This window comes from Gymnogyps californianus, chromosome 2, assembly GCF_018139145.2.
Source record: "Gymnogyps californianus isolate 813 chromosome 2, ASM1813914v2, whole genome shotgun sequence".
Classification (NCBI taxonomy): Eukaryota; Metazoa; Chordata; class Aves; order Accipitriformes; family Cathartidae; genus Gymnogyps; species Gymnogyps californianus.
In genome coordinates, this window is record NC_059472.1 from 103,280,674 (window position 1) to 103,299,766 (window position 19,093).

Below are 19,093 nucleotides of genomic sequence, written 5' to 3' on the forward strand. Positions count from 1 at the left end.
CCTCCTCAAATCCCCGTCGTGCACTGACATCCTGCTACACCAACTGCAGCAACGTGTCATCCATTTGCAGCAGCAGATAAGCTACTCTGTAAAGCCTTTATTGGCAAGTTCTGCCCTTAATATTTGCAACATTGTATTTGGCCATCTTACTAGCTTTAATCGGGGTTGTGGTATTAGCTTGTCAGTATTTGGATGAAGTTCTAGTGCAACAGCTGTTGCTAAATAATGTTACTCAACGTGACAGTATTTAGAATGATTGATTGAAAATAGTCCGTATATGTTGAGAAAGCTTATCTAAGTGTCTTTCATGCTTATTTTATTTACTTGCTGTTGGAGATCATAGGCCTTTCAGTTCATTTTAGCCCTTGTGGCCTGTTGGGCATAGCTGCTCATGTTACGCTTGTTGGTCAGAGAGTCTGGTCTGTTGCATCCCTTTTTTTTTGGTAGAACAAATGACATCAACCAACGGCATCACCGTTGCTGTCAAACAACTCACAGTGTGGAATCCAATCTCTCTGGATTTTTCACAGTTTAATCAGACTGTCTTGGCGGTCAGAACCTCGAAGCCGAGCTATAAGATATACCTGACCTATTTTTATTGCTGCATTAAGATGCTTTCCATGGAAGGCACGCTCTCAGATAAAACTGCAGTGTAATTGGAGCTGTAGGACCAGGTGGATCAAAGGTGGCTTGTGGAAGGAGAATGGGACCAGAAGTGTATAGCGACCTGGCAAAACACACTGCCCTTTTCTGCTCTGAGACAGGAGTCGCAAATAGCATGTTTATGAATCTTGTGCATGTGATGACAACACTTTTTGGGGGTTGAAACAATGGAAGCAGAACCTGTCTTGAGGAACACACATGTGCAGACAGCACTTTTCTGACTCCAAAGAGCAAGGGGGTTGCATTAATCTGCTTTATTCCCCAAGGAACGCAGGTGTAAATCGCACAAGGATTGGAACCAGAGGGCTGGGAAGCGCTGCATTTTCTGTAGTGAAGAAAGGGTTACCCAGCCACATGGCACAGTTACTGGCTTTTATTTTATAAGAAGGCTGAAGCACAAATTGATTAAACATAGAGCAGGCTGGAAATATGTAAAAACTTGTTATGAAATTTCCTCTGCTCTAATCAAGTCATGTATCTGTGATGAAGCAAAAACTATCTGGCAGAGCTGGAGATGGGAGCTCAATGCCCCTATGCCCAGCTCCCTGCGCCTTCAGCCACAAAACCATCCTTGCTCTGCACTTTTATAATATGCCTTGAAATGCTTTCCTTCTTTTAATTAATTTCTACATACAAAAAAATGGACAGAGGTACTGTGAAATTTGGAAGCCATCAGCATTCATGTGACTTGCAGAAGAAGCGAAGAGGTTTATTTCAGACCTTCAGACAGCCTCCCTTCCCTCACCCTCCTTTCCCCAAACACAGAAAGCAGTCAGGGCTTGACTCGTGGACAGTCTGATTATAATAAGTCCCACTTGGGACATACAGCTATATAGCGTGCTAGTGCGCTATGTACTTTGTCTGCCTCTATCATTGAGTTTTCAGTTCCTGCTCTGTGCTGCGGCCTTTGACTCTGATGGCTAATTGAATAGAAAGATGTCTTACATAAGAATTTTTTTGTCTTTTTAAAGGAGTTCTTGGCAAATCAGAGGAAATAAGAATTGGAAGTCTATTTATAGTAATTTTCATGGCAACAGAACAGTAAGTCCAATATTCATATTATGAATATGGCTCACCATTTATAGCTCTCCAAATATTTACAGAGATAAAGCCTTTAAACGTAGCCACAGCTTTCTGTCTTCAGTAGCAGTTTAAATAAATGTCATTTGGATAGGAGTTAAAATTTAGGGGGAAGGCAACCACTTCTAGTGTAATACTGTCTCACTGGTGTCTGTGAACCCCAGAGGTATTTTGCCTGGAACTGTGTTGCCCCTGTCCCGTGTGAGCCACTGTTCATCTTGATGTGCAGGAAAAGCACCTCAAAAGCATTGACCCTTAAGCAGATAACCCCTGGGGTAGCTGGGCACCCTGTTGCCCTCGAATTTGCAGGGGTGGAAATTCAAAAAGTCATGCAGTTACTGCAGCGCTAGTGAGCCACCGAGTGATAACGCAGCATTCAGGGTGTGTGGGGTGTCTCGGGTTTGGAGAAGTCGCCGACGGATATTGGCAGTGGCGCTGTGCTGTGGCTGGGATGGGCATCGGTGAGGACATCACGCCCGTCCCGCTTGCGCTGACAGCACCTGACACACGCCCGAGGATCCCGGGCCAGCCTGTGCTCACCCACAAATGGGAGCTTGCTGGATGCGAGCGATGCGTCAGCAGCATGACGAAAGGCAGGTTCACAAGTATAAGCTTGCCCGGGGTATCTGCCTAAGAATATGTAATGAATTCCTGTTGCAGTGCTCCTGTAATTTTTTTTTTTTTTTAACTCTTACATGGCCATGTGTGTGACTGTCCAAACTGAAAGCTGTTATGGATGCTGAGGGCAAATGTTTGAGTGGAAACTAAGTAGGTTGAGGGGTTGGGGAGTTTCAGGGAGGGCACTATTGCATTGGACTTCCATCCAGACCCAGATTTTTAATCCACGGTTTCCAGAGCCCCTCTCTCTGTTTTCAGCATGCATTTACTTAATTGCAATTTGAAAGCCTCCCGTGCTTAAGCTTCCTACTGCTACGGATCCCATCCAGATGCAAACATATGCAGGCTGCTAAGGTGGAGAGCCCCAAGGGGTCACACGTGGTGGCCGTGCTGCAGGACAAGCTATCCAGGGGAAAGGTTGTTCTCCCGTGCCAGGGCCAGCGGTGGCCCCCCTCGGGGAAGCGCAGGGCTGTTCACGAAGAGGAAAACTTCTTCATTTAAGTGGGCTGCCTGGCGTAGGTGCCACCTCCGTCCCTCCAGGGGGGAACAACTCTCCCCGGCCCCGGCCTGCAAGGAGGTTTTGGAAGCTCCCATGGCTGCACTCTTAGAGATGGGCCATGGTGCGGAGAGGGCTGGCTGTGTCCGGTCACCTGAAAGCGGGGCTGGGGAGCGAGATGAGGCAACAAGGATTGGGGGAAGGACATCTCTTCAGTCTCGTGGTAGAAGATGCCACGAGAGCAGTAATGATTTCCCGGTGTCCGAGTGAACAAGGTGCCCAGGACCTACAAATTCGTTCTGTTAGTAACTCCTTTTCTGATGGGCATCCCTCTTGTGAGTCTAACAGTTTTAGGAGGAGTGTGACTTGGGTTGGTTTCTAGGTATGTGTATTTTTGAGGAGGAAAATCCTTCCTAGAAATAGGGAGCAGCATCTTGCAGCTGTTTAGACAAGGAGATTTCATGGCTGCGCTGAAAGCCAGCAGCCACGAAGGCTGTTTTTCCCTGGATAGAGACCGAAATTACTTGTGAGCCAGTGACTGAGTGTACAGCATCTCTATTACATTAAGATTAATAATTCCTCACAGTGCATTTGCAGCTGGAAGTTTTATATAGATCTTTATTCATCATGATGTGAACAGCTGCTCTTTTGCTGCACTGTTGAATTGAAGTCCAAGTGGCAGCACTAGAAAGTGCCACATAAAACACACTCCTGCTGTTTTCCATTCACTCCTTCTCCTGTCCAGCTCTCGCCCTCTGCCCAGGCTTAGCCCTTTGCAGGAGCAAGCCATCTTATTTTTATTTGTGGACCAGCTCTGACTACATTTGGATCTTAAAACAGAGTTTGAGTGAATCCAAGGAAAGTTAGTTTTAGAAAGGAAAAATAAATCTTGAAAGTAGCACCAAAAACTGTAGGAATTCCTGTTACATTTTTATGTGAAGTAAGTGAAGGACTAAAGGGTAGTAGCATGTATGTTAAGTCGCACAGGGCATAAATTATACACTTCTTTTGATTAACTGTGTGAGAGAAAATTCAGGAGAAGCTACCACAGCCAGAGGGTCACCTCAGCTCCTAAGAAGGTGTTTTATTTTCTGTTTGGTTTTTTTTTTTCGTTCTGAAGTCTATCTGCTCTGCTGTTTTGAATAAGACTCTCCTCTTTTTTTGGCTTGTGCTCTCACCAGAGAACAGAGTGTACAGGAGCATCCAAGTGGCCCAAGTTTAGCACCTCCATTTTGAATCCACACTGACAAGTGGTCTGGAGCTGAGCTTTGCACCTCGTCTGAAAACTGGCACCCCCTATTGCATGCCTGGTTGCCGGCAAAGGGAAGAGGTACCTGGTCAGGATGATGTGCGTCTCTAGTCCTAGGTACACTGTGGGCTGCAGCAGCCTGCGTCCTTCTGGGCCAGAGGTCTAAAAAGCACAAAGGGCACGTGGGTGGTATGGCAGTGGCTGAAACACATACACCTGCAGAGCGTGATGCTGAAGGTGGAGAGGAACACCTGGAAAGAGACAGGGATGCTGCGAGACCCTGCAGTGAGGTGGGTGCCGCAGTGGTTTGTTGGTGCCCCACGGATGCTGCGCGTCTGGCCGAATCAGCACTGCCAGGGCCGCTCCTCACCCTGCAGGGTCCTGCACCTCTCAGCTGGGGGCTGCCAGCCCTTGCCTGGAGCCCACTCTGTAGCGGAGTACAGCTGCCTGCTGGTTCCCTGCCACTGCCCTGCGGTGCGCGGTTCACCCCTTGATCTGCAGGAGGGCTGCCTGGCTTCCCTCTTGAGTGGAGAAGTCTGGGGTGGTTTGAGTCCTGCTTAGTCAATAAGCCATCTCCCAGGGCACTTGGTGTTAAGCCCTTTGGTTTGGGAGAGGAGGCTGAGTGGAGAGCCTCTACAGTCCCCTGCCTCGGGGCACCTGAGGTATGTTTTTTCCTCAGGCCTCCCCTAGCAAAGGAATTCGGAGCCAAAACGGGGTGGAATAGGTGGAGGGAATTTTGCGGTGAGGAGGGCAGTCTTTTCGTGTCTTCTTTTCCCAGAGCCGTAGGTTGCTGGCTCCCTGAGCCTTCAGCAGCAGGTCCCTGGGTGTTTTCAGCCCAGGGGCGCGGAGGCAGGGCGATTCAGTGGCTGCCCAGGGGAAGGTTGGGCAGGATCTCTGCAGTGCACACGAGAATAGATGCCCAGGTCTCCTGACCTCGCCCTCTGTGCCTTCGCTTCATGTGACAGTCATTGCCCTCAAGGCCAACTTTTCCCTCTTCCCGTTTAAACCCATGATGCAATGGCTTATGTCTTCTAGCGCTTCTATGTGGTAGCTAAAAGTAAATTCTTTTTCTTAAAAATCAGATTGATGACCCTATTTTTATGCATGCTTGGTGCTCACAGCTAAAATCAATACCCAAAATGTTTGTGCACTTTCTTTGTAGTTTAAACAGTTTGATCTTCAATTTGGTTTTAAAAAATCAGGCCACTGAGCACTTGCTGATGTTATTTTTTTAAGGCTGTATATTAGGTACATTTTTAAAACATGACAATTTGTTTCATTTTGTCATTCATCATGTGCAGTTACTGTAACAAAAAAAAAGAGCTACTGCTTGAGAAAGTTAGTAATAAAGCTGTTCGGTGTGTAGCTCCTGAAGCTCTGGCTTAAAGACACAAGCAGCAGTTACTTTAAAAATTTCACTATTTTATGGATTTTATCCTGTTTGACCTTTTTGAAAGCATTGGAATTGCATTCCAAAACATTGATGGGAAAAAAAGGGAAAGAAGCCCCCTTTCCCCAGACTGGGTGTTTAGTCTCACTGATGATTCTCTCCAGACTGACGCAGGGTATTCCTTGAACAGTTCTAGAAATGCAAGTGGGACAGACGGACTTGTAAGGCATTGCTGAGCGTAAGCACTGCAGTACCTGCTGCAAGCAGCGTGGCCATCAGTTACATGGTCGGATAAGAAGATGTACATATTGTTCTTTTACTATTTTTAAAGGCATAAATGGATGTATTTACTTGTTGTCTTTATTGTGTACCAAGCACACAAAGAACAGGCACACACATTTGTAGACGCATCACTGATATGGACGTTACCTATGGATTTTTTTAGCACATCATTATCATTAAGGATGCAGCCCCTAGTAGCCTGGAGAGTCTCAAGCACAAGCTGCTGACTAATTTAGAGGGGGAATACTAAGTCCCTGGTCGTGCCCCACTTTGTTATTAGTGGGAGCTCTGCCCTGAATGCATTGGGACGGGCTAAGCCCTAAATCAGCCACTACGGTCATTTAACATATTTACAGAGTCAGAGTCTGGAGGAATGCACTGCTGTAGGGTTTTTGCAGTCTTTTCCCGGAACTCCCAATAAGTACACTTAAAAGCTATTATGTAGTGTAGCTCCCTTTTTTCCTGACAGCGTGGGTGGGTGCATAGGGCGTACCTGGCTGGTGCGTCCCATCAGAACGGGACCATTCTTTCGATAGCCTCCAGGAGCCTCTCCAGGCACAGAGGGCTCCTTGTTATGACAGGTAGCTTTCTGAGCATTTCAGCAGATGCTTCGGCATGCCAAAAGCATAAAGCGCTTGGAAGGCAGCATGCAGAATATTTCGGCCGCGTTTCTTAAAATAAATGTCGTGGCTTAAATAATAGTTTTCCTCACAGACTCTAGAATAACCACCGATGCTGAAATAGCGTTTGAGTTATTGGATGCAACGTTTGCAAGAATTCCTCAAAATTCAGTAACTATAGGGAGGTTTGGAGAGGTTTTGCTTTTTTTTCTGGTGCTCCTGTTTAAAGCACCTCACCTCCTTCTGCTCATCGTTTTTCAAGTCTGTTTAATTCTGATCGCCAGATTTCATAGATATGCTCCAGGCACACGGTTGGAATCCGTGCAGGCCGGGTATGCTCACGTCTGTGATAAACCTTCAGGTTATCATCGCTGTCGGACTGCATCAGATACTACCTTGCAGTCGGATGTTGGCTGTGAGGGGTGAAACAGCGGTGTTTCCCCGGCGCTTTGCTGGCTGCTGGAGGAAGGCGCCTGGTGTTCAGCGCCGCGGCGCCTGGACGCCCGAAAGCATTCAGCCCCGGTGCACGGTGCACAGCGCGTCTCCCCAGGGAAAGGCTGGGATTTGCTTTGGCACTCTGCGCCAAGATGAGCAGCAATCTACTGGTGAGAATCAAGATGTGTTGGTGGGAGAGGGCGTTGCGAAAGCGATGACGGAGAGGTGTAGGAATCCCAGGGAAAGCTTGGTGCGGTGGAGTAGTCACCCAGCCGGTGCAGCCTTTCCCTTGCCCTTGCGTAAGATGAGGTAAGGTGACAAAGAGCTTAACTGTGATCGGTCCTGTTCTGGTGTTAATTACCAGTGACTGCATCGCTTTTGATAGAATTAGAGGAGTGTAAAACAGGCCCACAATTAAGTCTGATTTTGATCTTAGCAGCTTCAGACAATATAAATGCAAATATCATTTGAGACCAGTTCAAATATTTTTAACAGTGTTGCTCAAAAAGGAAAAGAGCAGAGTAGTCAGTGGTCAGTCAGAACAAGAGAATATGACCTACTTTCATTTCAAAACCAGAAACACTGACCACAGAAGTCTTACCTGCGTACTTAAGTTTTGCCTGCATCTTTCCTTTGTACTAAACCAGGCGACTGCTGTATCCTCACCTTTATTTGGGAAGGAAAACTCATTCAAAAACATTGTGCGCCTGATCCTTATTTGCAGCTAAGTCCTTTTACACTTTCACAGCAGGGGAAAGTACAGCTCTTTCCACTTGGATCTACATACTGCCAAGCAAAGCATGCTTGGTAGGAAAGGCATATCCTTTATTATGAATGCCGTAGCCCAGAGCAGCCTTTGTCACCCGTACTCAGCCACTGAGTTATTGAGAGCTTCGGACTGTGTTACACAGAGAAAAAGATAAAAATAGGGTGTGTGACGCATGCATCCCATGTCGCATGCCAGGAAACAGAATCGTTATGCCACCAAGTACAGTATTCCAGAGCACGCGTGGAAAATATGCATGGATGCGAACGTGCGAGATCTTTCCTCACCAAGAAAAATACTCAGTCCCCCTTTTCCCTCGTCCCATTTTACATCTGTCTTGTTTGATATTCCCTTTACCTGTTGACAAATCTAACAGCCTAGAGTACTGCAGCTCTGCCTTTGCTGCCACCGCTCCCCTCATCATCTTGCTGAACGATGTGACAGTAATACCGCTCTCCTATATTTTGAGGGAGCCGCAGAATATTCTCGATACGCCCAGCTGAGAGTAAGCAAAATCTTGCCCGTTCTCCAGACATCTGCAGCATGCCGAAAACTCCCGAAGCTCAATGCTGTCTGTCACAGAAATCGTGCGCTGGGTGCATAATCTAAAATTAGTCATCCACAGTATGTGCCCCTTTAAATGTTAATCCTTGCATCGTTTTCTTTTATTGCTTCTGTTGGCATACATGATTATGTGACATAATATAAAAGTAAATAATGTGATGCAATGGGTAAAACTCAAAGAGAAATACGTATCGGAGATCAGATGCCTCCTACTGCAGAATATGACGTAAAACTTACAGTGGCGTGAGTGCGGATTTTGCCTGTTTTGAGGGCAGCAAAATCAACCATATAGTGATTACATTAGTCTTTCTGGAAGTTTTTGACACTTCCCAGCTCTTGAAAACTCATGTTCATTCAGTGCTGTAGCCACTACTTGTCTTCAGGTGCAGAAGTAGCTGTCAGGGAGTAAGTAACTGTGGGTAATGGATCCAAAGCAAAGCCCAGCATGGCTGTACAACAGGGCCTTTAAAAAAAACAAACATAAATTTAGTTTAAAGATCACAAACCTTAAAAAAACAATGCAAAACATGCATCTGAGATCTTATTATTTATTTTCCAGCATGTGAACACTTCTCGAGGGAGGGCAGGTGCGCAAAGCTGAGGACTTTGGGTGTTTGATTGCCTCCTGGTAGGAAACCTGTGGGAAAAGCACAAGCTGAGACTCAGCAGTAGGTTATGAGATACGGCAGCAGCCGAGTTCAGATTTATAGATGAAGCCTGACATAGCAGAACCCAATGCAAGACCAACATTTTTTGACCCCTTTCCCCGGATTCAGTAAAACATATGGGTGCATCAGTGTGCATTTTGCTTTTGCTGAATTGAGGTTTGAGTTACTCACTAGTCTATTTTTACCTTTTAAGCAGCCTTGTAATTCAATATGTGTTTGTTTTAATTTTACACTCTCCATAAAAAGCACCGTCCATGACGAGTTGGAGAAGTGACCGCTGGTAATGCATAGAAATTTAATCGGCTGGTGTGTCACACTGTCTTACTTTTCCCCCCTGCAAACCTGCATGCCGCCCTCGATCAAAAATACCCTGCGATGCCTTGCATCTTCTCTGTCACCTCGGCTTTGCCACTGAGGCTCTGGAGATGCCGAGGCGGGGTGAGATCAGCCCAGGCTGAATACAGGTCACTCTGCCAGCCCCGCTCACACGCGCCGATGGCAGTAGTGAACAACAGCCAGGGCTGCGAGGCGGGGGGGACGGGGCGGTGATGAGTAGGATGAGTGGTGGCTTCCCTGTGGCCGCCAGCTGTGCCAGGAGCACGCCTGCAGTCGCCTGCCGGCAGCTCGGGCTGCATGTCCGCCCATGGGGGTTAAAGCCAGAAAGCCCTCTTTTTGCAGCATAGCACTAATGTTGGTGTCAAGGGCCGTAGGAGGCGGGTGTTCCCTGTGGGGCTGAACGGAGACGTGCAGCCCACGGTACCCTGCTGAAGGCAACGTGCAGGCTTGGCTCTGCTTTTCTCTCTCTGTCGTTTCGCCGATACCGCGGATTTTCAAACTGCTACTAATGTGTTTTCAACTTGACAACGCTAATATGGAAACCCCCCATATCATATCACAACCCCCTGGCTCTGAGCTGCCTTCATGTGGTGGGTGTCTCAGCAATGCAGAGCTGATGATAAAATACTGTAGTGCTGGAAATGAGCCTCCTCCTCCTGTCCCTGCATCCTCCCAGCATCCATGTGCTTTAGGTAAGGAAGTAAAAATTGCTACACTGAATCAAAGAAATTAAAGCGCTTCTGTTTTCCTCTTGGCACTTCTGACCAAATTGTGGGGTGAAAAATCTGCAGTATGCCCGATGAGTGATGGAAGATGTGTCTAGGCACAACATCCTTCCTTGCTCATGCATTGGTCACCGTGGTACCTGAAACATTGCCATTGCGCATTCCTGTTGCCATCAGCATGTTTGGTAGCAGTGGGAAGGCTGCATGCCTGTGTTTGCACTCACCAGAATTTTGCAGTGCTCAAGGAGCCAAAGTGACTCAAGATCTTTGTTCTTAATAGCATTCCTGCTGTCAGATGGTAAAATACCCTGGAGAGATAGGTCTTATGTTATTATGAAGCCACAAATTACTTTTTAAGATTTAAAGAGAGTGAAAGCAAGCAAAACACAAATATCAACAACATTTGATATGGGTTTCACAACTTGTTTTCAGCTTTATTTGGCTTTGAACTTGCATTCCCCGTAAATTAAAAATGTTGCTCCTCACCAAATTATGATTAGTGGTCTAATTTTGATCTATCAGATTTAGTGATGGTGCAGTGATGGTGGATAACTCGTGCCCAAACCCACCTGAACCATTCGCAGAGGAGACTAAACCTACCACAAAGCAAGCAGGTTTGCTCTGTGATGGGGCATCTCCTGGGACAGCCCGTCTTGCCCGCGCTCCTCTCTCCTATAGTTGCTGCATCCTCCCTTCCCTTGGGACGACGCTTTGCAGCTAACTACTGCAAGATAACTATTTTTATGAGACTCATTTCCCAGCATCAGGCGGCACCGTTAAGCGGAGGTTGGAGCTGTCCCCAGACAGCTCCACCCATGGTCTCCTTTGCACCAGCGTGAACCTGGAGTAGCTTCTTCAGGAGATGGTGGGGATGAGGTCAAACTCTGCTCCTGCTCCGTCCCCAGCCTGTGGCAGAAATAACTCTTGTTGTCATCAGAGCAGTCACTGTAACATGGATGAGGTTCAAGTCAGGCCCAGTAGCTTCAATGAGATTTTTGTGCGATTATAACAAGAATTTGACACACATGGTGAGTTACTAGTCGTGTATATGTGATCTGTCTCCACGCTGTCCCAGGAGGTATTTACCAGCATAAAAATCAGTTAATGAGGGGACGTGTCACGAGCAGCAGCCTGCTGCTGCACGAGGGATGACCCGGGAAGTTCGGGGATGGATGAGCCGTGTCCTTTCCACTTGCAAACTCCGTCGGTTTTGCCACCCTCAGTACTGGGAGGGAACATTGACTTCATTGTGTTTTTTTGCTGAACGCCATGGCAGAATTTATGCAAAGTATTCTGTGGACATAGCAGGAGGGCTCAAAAACCCCATCTAAAGTGCCTCGGGTCCTTTAGGATAATGAGACATTTTCTGAGCGTACCTTTTTATTGTACCAATATTACGTTACAGGAAAAATGGAAGGGGGGAACTTAACACATAGCACCTGTCACAAGTTCTCTCCTTGAATTAGGCTCTCCTGCTTATAAAAATTTAATTGATTCCTAGCAGTTTATGTGCATGGTGCTCAGTGGGCGTTTTCTGTTCTCTTGCCAGCTACATGGTTACTTAGAAAGCGAGCCGCTCACGCTACAGCTGTTCATTGGGACTGCAGACGACCGCCTGCTGCGACCCCATGCTTTCTACCAGGTTCATCGAATCACCGGGAAGACTGTTTCCACCACCAGCCACGAAACAATACTTTCCAACACCAAAGTCCTGGAAATTCCACTTCTTCCAGAGAACAACATGAGAGCAATGTAAGACCCAGGCACCGTATCTGACTCCTAGCAGTTTCCTCCTGGTCGCCTCACTTGATTTCTTCTGTATTGGTGGTTTGGTTTTTTTTTTGTACACAATTTTCCTATCTTTTTTTTTTTTTAAATTCTGTCTGTAATAGTAGGTTTTCACAACTTTGCCAGGACAAATTGCCCCTAATCAGCTTAACAACAAAATGAACTTCACAAATATTTATGACAACTGATTGCTTTCATTCTAGAGTTTCAGCCAATGTGCTTATTTGCCATTTAAAATAAGTATCTCAGTTACCAAGCTGTAAATATCTCCTACCTCAGCTCCTGCATTTAGTTTCTAAATATGACACCTCTTGCTCCTATACGCACTAGCACAAGGAACAGGGCCTATTAAAATTTATCTTTGGATGTCAAAGGAAAACTCTTAGAGAGCATTTCCAAGTACCCTAGTGGTTTTTTGAGACAAATAAAACCACTCTTATTTCTTACATAATAAAAATCAGCATTTTTCATGGCATTTGTTTAGAAGCAAAGCTTCTAGAACTAAGAAGAGGAGTGAAGGTGATACAGCTTACAGATTGGAGCTATTAAACTGGGATAAGTTTAGTCCTATGCAGAAAAGCAGGCATGGATGTCTTAGGATCTCTGAATTAGTAGGAGTCTGAGTGATAATTAAGTGCCCCGTAGGTCCATTACACACAGGTAAATTTCATTATAGGATTGTATATAAAGGTTCAAATATCCCTCCATGTATGTGACATACATGAGACCCTCCACATTATTTAATCCTGTCCTCTCTGCCCGCCTTGTTCAAATGATCCTAGCCCTTATCTGAGGTGTCTGCCTTGGGAGGAATTTGTGTGTGCTTGCATGCATGTACAACTCTCGGTGTGTATATAAATGTGAATGTATTCATATTTATATGTAGATGCGTGCACCTTTGTGTGTATATATAGGGAGATAGAAAGATAAGTAGGTAGACAGACAGAAAGCAAGCAAGCAATCCTGGCCCCACCAAACCAAATACCACAGGAAAATCCCAGGGAGCTTACTAAAATCACAGTTTCACTCCTTGTTATTCATACAGTTTTCTGTGCCTTAATGAGGTGAAAAATGGTATCAGACACCTGAAGTCCTTCCGCCTGTGGTGGTTATTAGAAGCTAGTTTGCAGTGTCATGTACAACATGCCCCGGAGTGCCTCATGTAAATAGAAGAGCTAGAATGTGTGTAGCTGCATTGCCAGCTGGGCTTAGGGTGATCACTCAAGACCTGAGGACCTCTGTCAGTGCATTGTGTTAAAAGTCATGACAAGCCTGCAAAGTTATGGGCCCCATTTGCTGTCATCGTAAGCTGGCACGACTCCATTGAGGTTAGTGAAATTTCACCAATTTGTACCCACGCAATATTTATTTGGCCCTTTGTTTATCCAGTTTGAATCACATTTTTGGCCATCTAGGAACATTATTACCGTTTCAATCATCTTTCTCCCTAGAATAAAGGTAGTTACACGGTTTGGGAGCCAAGCTGAATATTTTCGTGACATGCGTGCCAGATCATAGTAGAGCTCTGTCAAGAACCACAAACAATGCTTTGGCATACATAAGCCTTACACGTCAGTAGTCTAAAACCTCATGTAGCACTAACAATGAATTGAAATTTGGAGCCAAGGACTTTTCTCACACATACTTTGTGTATTCAGGCCTTGATTCAGTGAAACACTGAAGTTCATCTGCACATTTAAACTTTTGCACATTTAGCTACTCTTTTTGACTTCAGATTTTAATGTCCGTGACTTTACAAGCCTGAATTTAAATGCTTTTTCTCCTCTGAACTTTATTGGCTCTGAACTAATTGTCATTAAGTACTTTTTATTTATTTTACAAGTATTGCTGTAGGAGAGACAGTATTGAGAAGCGCACTGTTTCTTCCGTATCTAGAATTTTCACATGGGTACAAATATTTCATAATTCTTATGGCTTCACCTGCTAATGCGCGTTGTTGAGAAGCTTTAATACTTTCATTAGTTCCTTTGATCGTATCTGCAAGGGCTTTTGTTATTCTGAAATCCATACTTTAGAAAAAATGCAGATCAAAACCGTGCTGCCATAGTTCTTGTTTGCAGTTTGCTTCAGAACAGAGCTTCAAAGGTCTGGAGCGGGAATTAAACTCTTTGAATGCAAAATAAAATTAGACTATGCATATTCAGTGTAATAAAATGCATGCCAGAGACCAGTACCCAGAAGAAATTGCCATGTAGGCTTTGTAGTCATGGCCAAAGCAGAGGTATTTTTGCAGTGGGTTTTTGAGTGCGTGTGTTTATATATCTTTTGTTCTGGGAACTTCCTCTATTGAAATTTGCTTTGACAAAAATCCTGACTTGTAAAGTCATCCAGGAGAAAACCAAAGGTAAAAAAAAGGAGAGAGAGATCAGAAATAGTAATAGTTCTATCTGATGAAAAGCACGTTTTTCCCTAATGTGGAGGGAGGACTCTGGGTTTAGTTTTTTTCATGCAGAGCTTCAGCTCAATGCTCAGCTTGGGAGTATTTCCAACTCATTCAAATACAAACACATTGACAGTAGAACTGACCTCAGGGAGAGCTGTGCTCATTCGTAAGCATTTTCAGGACTTTGCCCTAGAACAAAAATCATGTCAGATTTTTCTCCAAATTAGCTGTAACAAGTGAAATAGTAAGTAACCCTGCGTTCTCGGTTAGTAACACTTTATGCACTGCCATCTCACCCCATTGACTTTTCTAGTCTCGCTATTTCTTTGGGCTTTGGTTAATCTGTAAGCACCATCCTTACAGGATGTGTTGGGGAGGAAGGATCTTTTAGACTTTCTTCCTCTGGGAACTGAAGTAACATCCTAAATTTGTGTGCTCAACAGCAGCTACTACCTGTTACTACAGATAGCCCTAACTTAGCTACTTGTGGATGCAAGCACTAGGCTTAACAAAGTCTGCTGTGTTCAGCCTGGTCATTGGGTCATGTCTGACTCAGATTTTTAAGAAGGATGTACAGGAGAGAGGGAAGATACTGCATACTCGTGTCTTCCTGAAGTCTGCTTGAAATGAATTTAATTGATCTGTGTTTCCTTTTGGATAGCATCGACTGTGCTGGGATATTAAAGCTCCGAAACTCTGACATCGAGCTGCGCAAGGGAGAGACGGACATCGGTCGGAAGAACACGCGTGTGCGGCTGGTCTTCAGGGTTCATATCCCGCAGGCCAATGGCAGGACCCTTTCCTTGCAAGTAGCCTCCAACCCCATTGAGTGCTGTAAGTAGCAACAAACATCCTTCTCTTGCTGGGTATTATGCCAACCCACAAGCAGTCTTTGTCCACCAACATGCTATATATTGGTTTTGCTTTACCTGTCTAGTTGGTGAACCTTAATCTGCTTTCCAAAAGCACGTGGTTTATATTGAAGACAAAACAGCTGTGTCTTAGAAAAAAATGTGTAGCTTTGTGCATTGATTTCTATAGGAAAGAACACACTTAAAACAAAAGTAGAGTGCACTTAAACTAATAGTAAACCTGGGAGTGACAAAGCTTTTTTTTTTTGGACACCCCTATCATACAGGTAACTGCTGTAGGAGTTTTGGAAAACAGCTATTGTGTCCTATTCACTCTCTGTCTCCCCATCATAAAGCAAAAACCAGCAAACAAAACCCCAACCCCTTTGATGGGGAGCTGGCAGTATACTAGAGCTGACACACTGGCACAAGCTGCCTGCAGCTTCAGAAAACCTCCAGAAACCAGGTTTCCGCACTGGGGTCTCTTTGATTGAACAGACTGCTTTTTATCAGATACACTGGGGCACCCTCCAAAGACACCTATATCGTTCTTGCTCTGTAAGCCTTGTCAGCCTCCCACACACAAAACAAAACCTATTTGCTTTGTGTAGCTTTAACACTCCAGCGTAAGTGGTGGAAATTGAGTTTCAGTCCAACTCCCAATGCTAATTTGGTCGGCTGGAAGGACTGAAACAGTTTTTTAAGATTTTGCTGGATTCCACAAAGTGGATCTTTCTGATGCCAACAGGGTAGGGAGTAACTTAACATCTGGAGGGTATGTGGGGGGTGAGCTCGGGGGGTGGGGAGCAGAGGGGTTGGGGAGGAAGGCTTGACCATCTCTAGCTCCATGCATGGTGGAGGGTCATGTCCGCGCTTGTCCCTGTGTCGTTGCCAGGCTGGAGTGCCACACAAAGTGTCTGGCAGGTCCTGGAGCGTGTCAGCATTTGATCTCTTGGAGGCATGGTGCTCTTCCAGGGATCATTAATAGAGAGGCTGCAGAAAGGAGCATCCCTGCATTCTTCTTGCAAAAGCAGTGGCATTAGTGACAGACTTTCAGACCAGTGACAGTACTCCATCCTTTCGCCTAGGGTAGCACTGCTGCCGCTCTGGTAGTCTGAGTGTGCAAGAGAGGCAGAAGTTGTAGGAAAGGGTAGTGCTGTTAGTGGGAAGGGAGTTACATTAAGATAAGCCTATGTTATTTATGAAGAATAGCAGAGCCTTCTTACCTATAGCAGGTAGACTGGCATAAAGCCCTGTCTTCTGTCCAGGATATGTATGAGATGAATAATTTCCCCTTTGTTTCTTATTCAAGGGCAAGTTCTAGGCTAACAGGCAAAGCAAAAAATGTGAGGAGTCATGGTTTCATCCTGCTCCTGTTGAAGTTGATGAGAGCTTTTCAGTTGCTATATAGCAGGATAAGGCACAATTTGAATACATCCTGAACTGGTCTGTGCAAAGGTGCCAAGCTCAGGAAGCCATTAAATATGAAGCCGATTGGATTCGTATCAGTGAACTGCAGTTTTGAGGGTTGTGTAACGAGCAAAAGCGTGGTATGTGCCTCCTGAAAGGAGTGGAAAACAGGAGAAAAAAAAAGTGCTAGTGTTCTTTCCAGTGCAGAATGTGGAATAAGCTGGTGCCAAAAACTTCATGCATCTCTTAGTGCATGTGACACCAGGAGGAACCATGTAATCTGGATAAAATGTCACGTCATCCCTTGAAGCACAGCCATGCTCACTCCGTGTCCCAGTTGGGGGGGATAAAATATGTGCCACAAGAATACCGGATTCTGGTTGCATGGATCCACGTGTGCTTTGGCACTCAGGTTCTAGTGGAAATACGCTCTCTAAACTGTCAGCTTCTGCTGGATCGTGAGGCCCATGGCTGCTGCTGCTGCTGCTGCAAGACAGTTTGCAGAATTGACAATACAGTGTATAGTGACTGAAACACATTTTGGACATGGGTGGTCGTCGTCAGGTGTGCTTTGTAAACACACGGCATATATGTTATAGATAACATAAGAGAAAATTATTTAAAATAAATTAATTTCAATAAAAATGTACTTTTTGATATAGTACAGATCAAGCTGAGTTTTAAAACAGCTTGTTCGGTGTGAGCCTTTTGAATCTGTACTGCTATGTTTGATAGCCCTATTGTTTATGATCAAGGCGCTTGAAAACCAACCGTGTTTTCTGCAAACCTTCTGACCTTTCTATGTTTCTCTATCAAACTCAGCTTATCTTATGAGGGTAAGCATTAAGTTACTTACTAATGCAGTATTTACTTATTTTTCTGTGTGTGTGTGTGTGTGTGTTTGTGGTTGCTTTTTTTTTTTTATCTTCTGTATAACTCTCCAGCTCAGAGATCTGCCCAAGAACTGCCTCTGGTGGAGAAGCAAAGTACTGACAGCTTTCCTGTTATTGGAGGGAAAAAAATGATACTGACTGGCCATAACTTTCTGCAAGACTCCAAAGTCATCTTTGTGGAGAAAGCACCAGGTATGTCTTTTCAATCTAGACTCTGGTCTGCCTTTTTTCCCCTGTTTTAAAATCTCTGCCAAATGATGAAAGCATAAATATGGTAATGACATTTTCTTCTGCACGTAATATGTTTTCCATGTCACTGGGCAAAGCTGTGAAAGTGATCTGAGCCGTGCCGAATGCTGAGTTTTCACACTATGGCAGGTGTAGTTACAGGTAGACAATAGCGACATTGAAAGTCAACGTTTGGCATTTGTTTTTGTAGCAAACCATGGCTGTACCGGGTAGGACCTGTGAAAGGTCTTCAAAGCCTCTGGTGGCATGTCCCTGTAAAACCTGCAAGATGGTGCATCTTGTTAAACCTTTCTGTAATTTGTGGAAGAGGGAGCGGTGTGGCTGGAGGTATGTGCGTGCACCTGTGTCTCCTTCTGTGGCAGTCGAGACCGGTGGCATTTACAAGCTGCTGGCTGAGGAGGACTTGCAGCGCACACGCGTTCATTTGAAGGACATGTTTCTGGTTTACCTTGAGGACTGGGGGAGGACTGAACATGACTGCCCCCTCACCCGGCACTGCTCCTGCAGTGCAGTGATGATGGGACTGGTCATCCCGGGGAAGGGTCCTGGGCCGGGCTGAAGCAGGGCAAGCAGCATGGGGCGGGAGTTGGGGCTGGAGCAGGAGGTGTCTGCAAGAGCGGCGGGGTGTCTGCAGGAGCAGTGGGTCGCAGGGTGACAATGCCTAACGTGCGCGAATGCTCCCGCAGGAAAAGGCGGTGGGAGCAGAGCTGTGAGTCAAAGTCAGGCTCTGAAACGAGATCGTTAAGGGTAGTTTTGAGTCTTGTTTTGGAAAGGGTTTCCGTGGCGCTGGCACAAGCCATGGATTCCTCAGCTGCCGGCTGAAACCCCTCCTGAACTTTAAACAGTCTTGGGCGCTCCTCAGGCCGCCAGCGCTGGCTTTGACACTGCGCGCGTTTAACCCTCCATGTCCACGAGGTTCCTGCACTGTTCTCCTGCCCACGGCCCCTGCCAGCGGCACAGGAAGCCAGGCCGCGGAAAGGGATGGCGGGGCAGGCAGGGGAGGTTCTGGTGGCGAAGACATTGAGTCTTCGCGCTCGGCGAGCTCAGGGGAAGAGCAGAAGACTTCCCCGAAGTTCCCCGGCAGAGTCCTGGGTTGGTGAGGTTTAAGCCACCAAAAGTGCACGTGGGGCGGAGGTAACACCCCGGCTCCTTGGCGAGAGCCAGTCAGCACTGTTCCTGTGACCCCCAAGTGCCGCACAGCGTGCGGTCGGGCTGTGGCCGTGAGATGAGCAGAACACCCTTTTTGTTTCTTGAGAAAGTTAAAAAAAGAGGAAAAAAGGTGGTATTGCAATTAAAAAAACCTGAACTCTGCTCATTGTGTAGCATGAGGGGAGGGAAGAACGTGACTGTCTACTTTAAACTTCCTTTGCTGCACAGAAGTGGGTTAGTGTGACATGTCAAGAGCAAAGTCCTCGATCTGTCTCATTACAGGAAGGAAACGACGTTAAAGGGTGCTTTCCTTCATACTTATTTTCTCTCCTCTTTTTTAATTGAGTTGGACAAATTTTGAAGTATCACATCCCAAAGGATTATGATGGTGATGCTACTTGCCTACCAGCAGGTACCACAGTGTGGATTTGGACACTGTCTCCCTTAGCATTAAGTA

At 45.8% G+C, this 19,093-nt stretch overlaps 1 protein-coding gene across 1 annotated transcript in view; it reads left to right on the forward strand.

Moving 5' to 3' along the window:
* Positions 1-19,093, forward strand: part of NFATC1 (nuclear factor of activated T cells 1) — a 114,480-nt gene that overhangs the window by 34,708 nt on the left and 60,679 nt on the right. Inside the window, exons 4-6 of the mRNA XM_050892091.1 lie at positions 11,442-11,644; positions 14,746-14,918; positions 17,290-17,430. Coding sequence (XP_050748048.1) covers positions 11,442-11,644; positions 14,746-14,918; positions 17,290-17,430 — 517 coding nt within the window. The remainder of the gene's footprint in view (positions 1-11,441; positions 11,645-14,745; positions 14,919-17,289; positions 17,431-19,093) is intronic.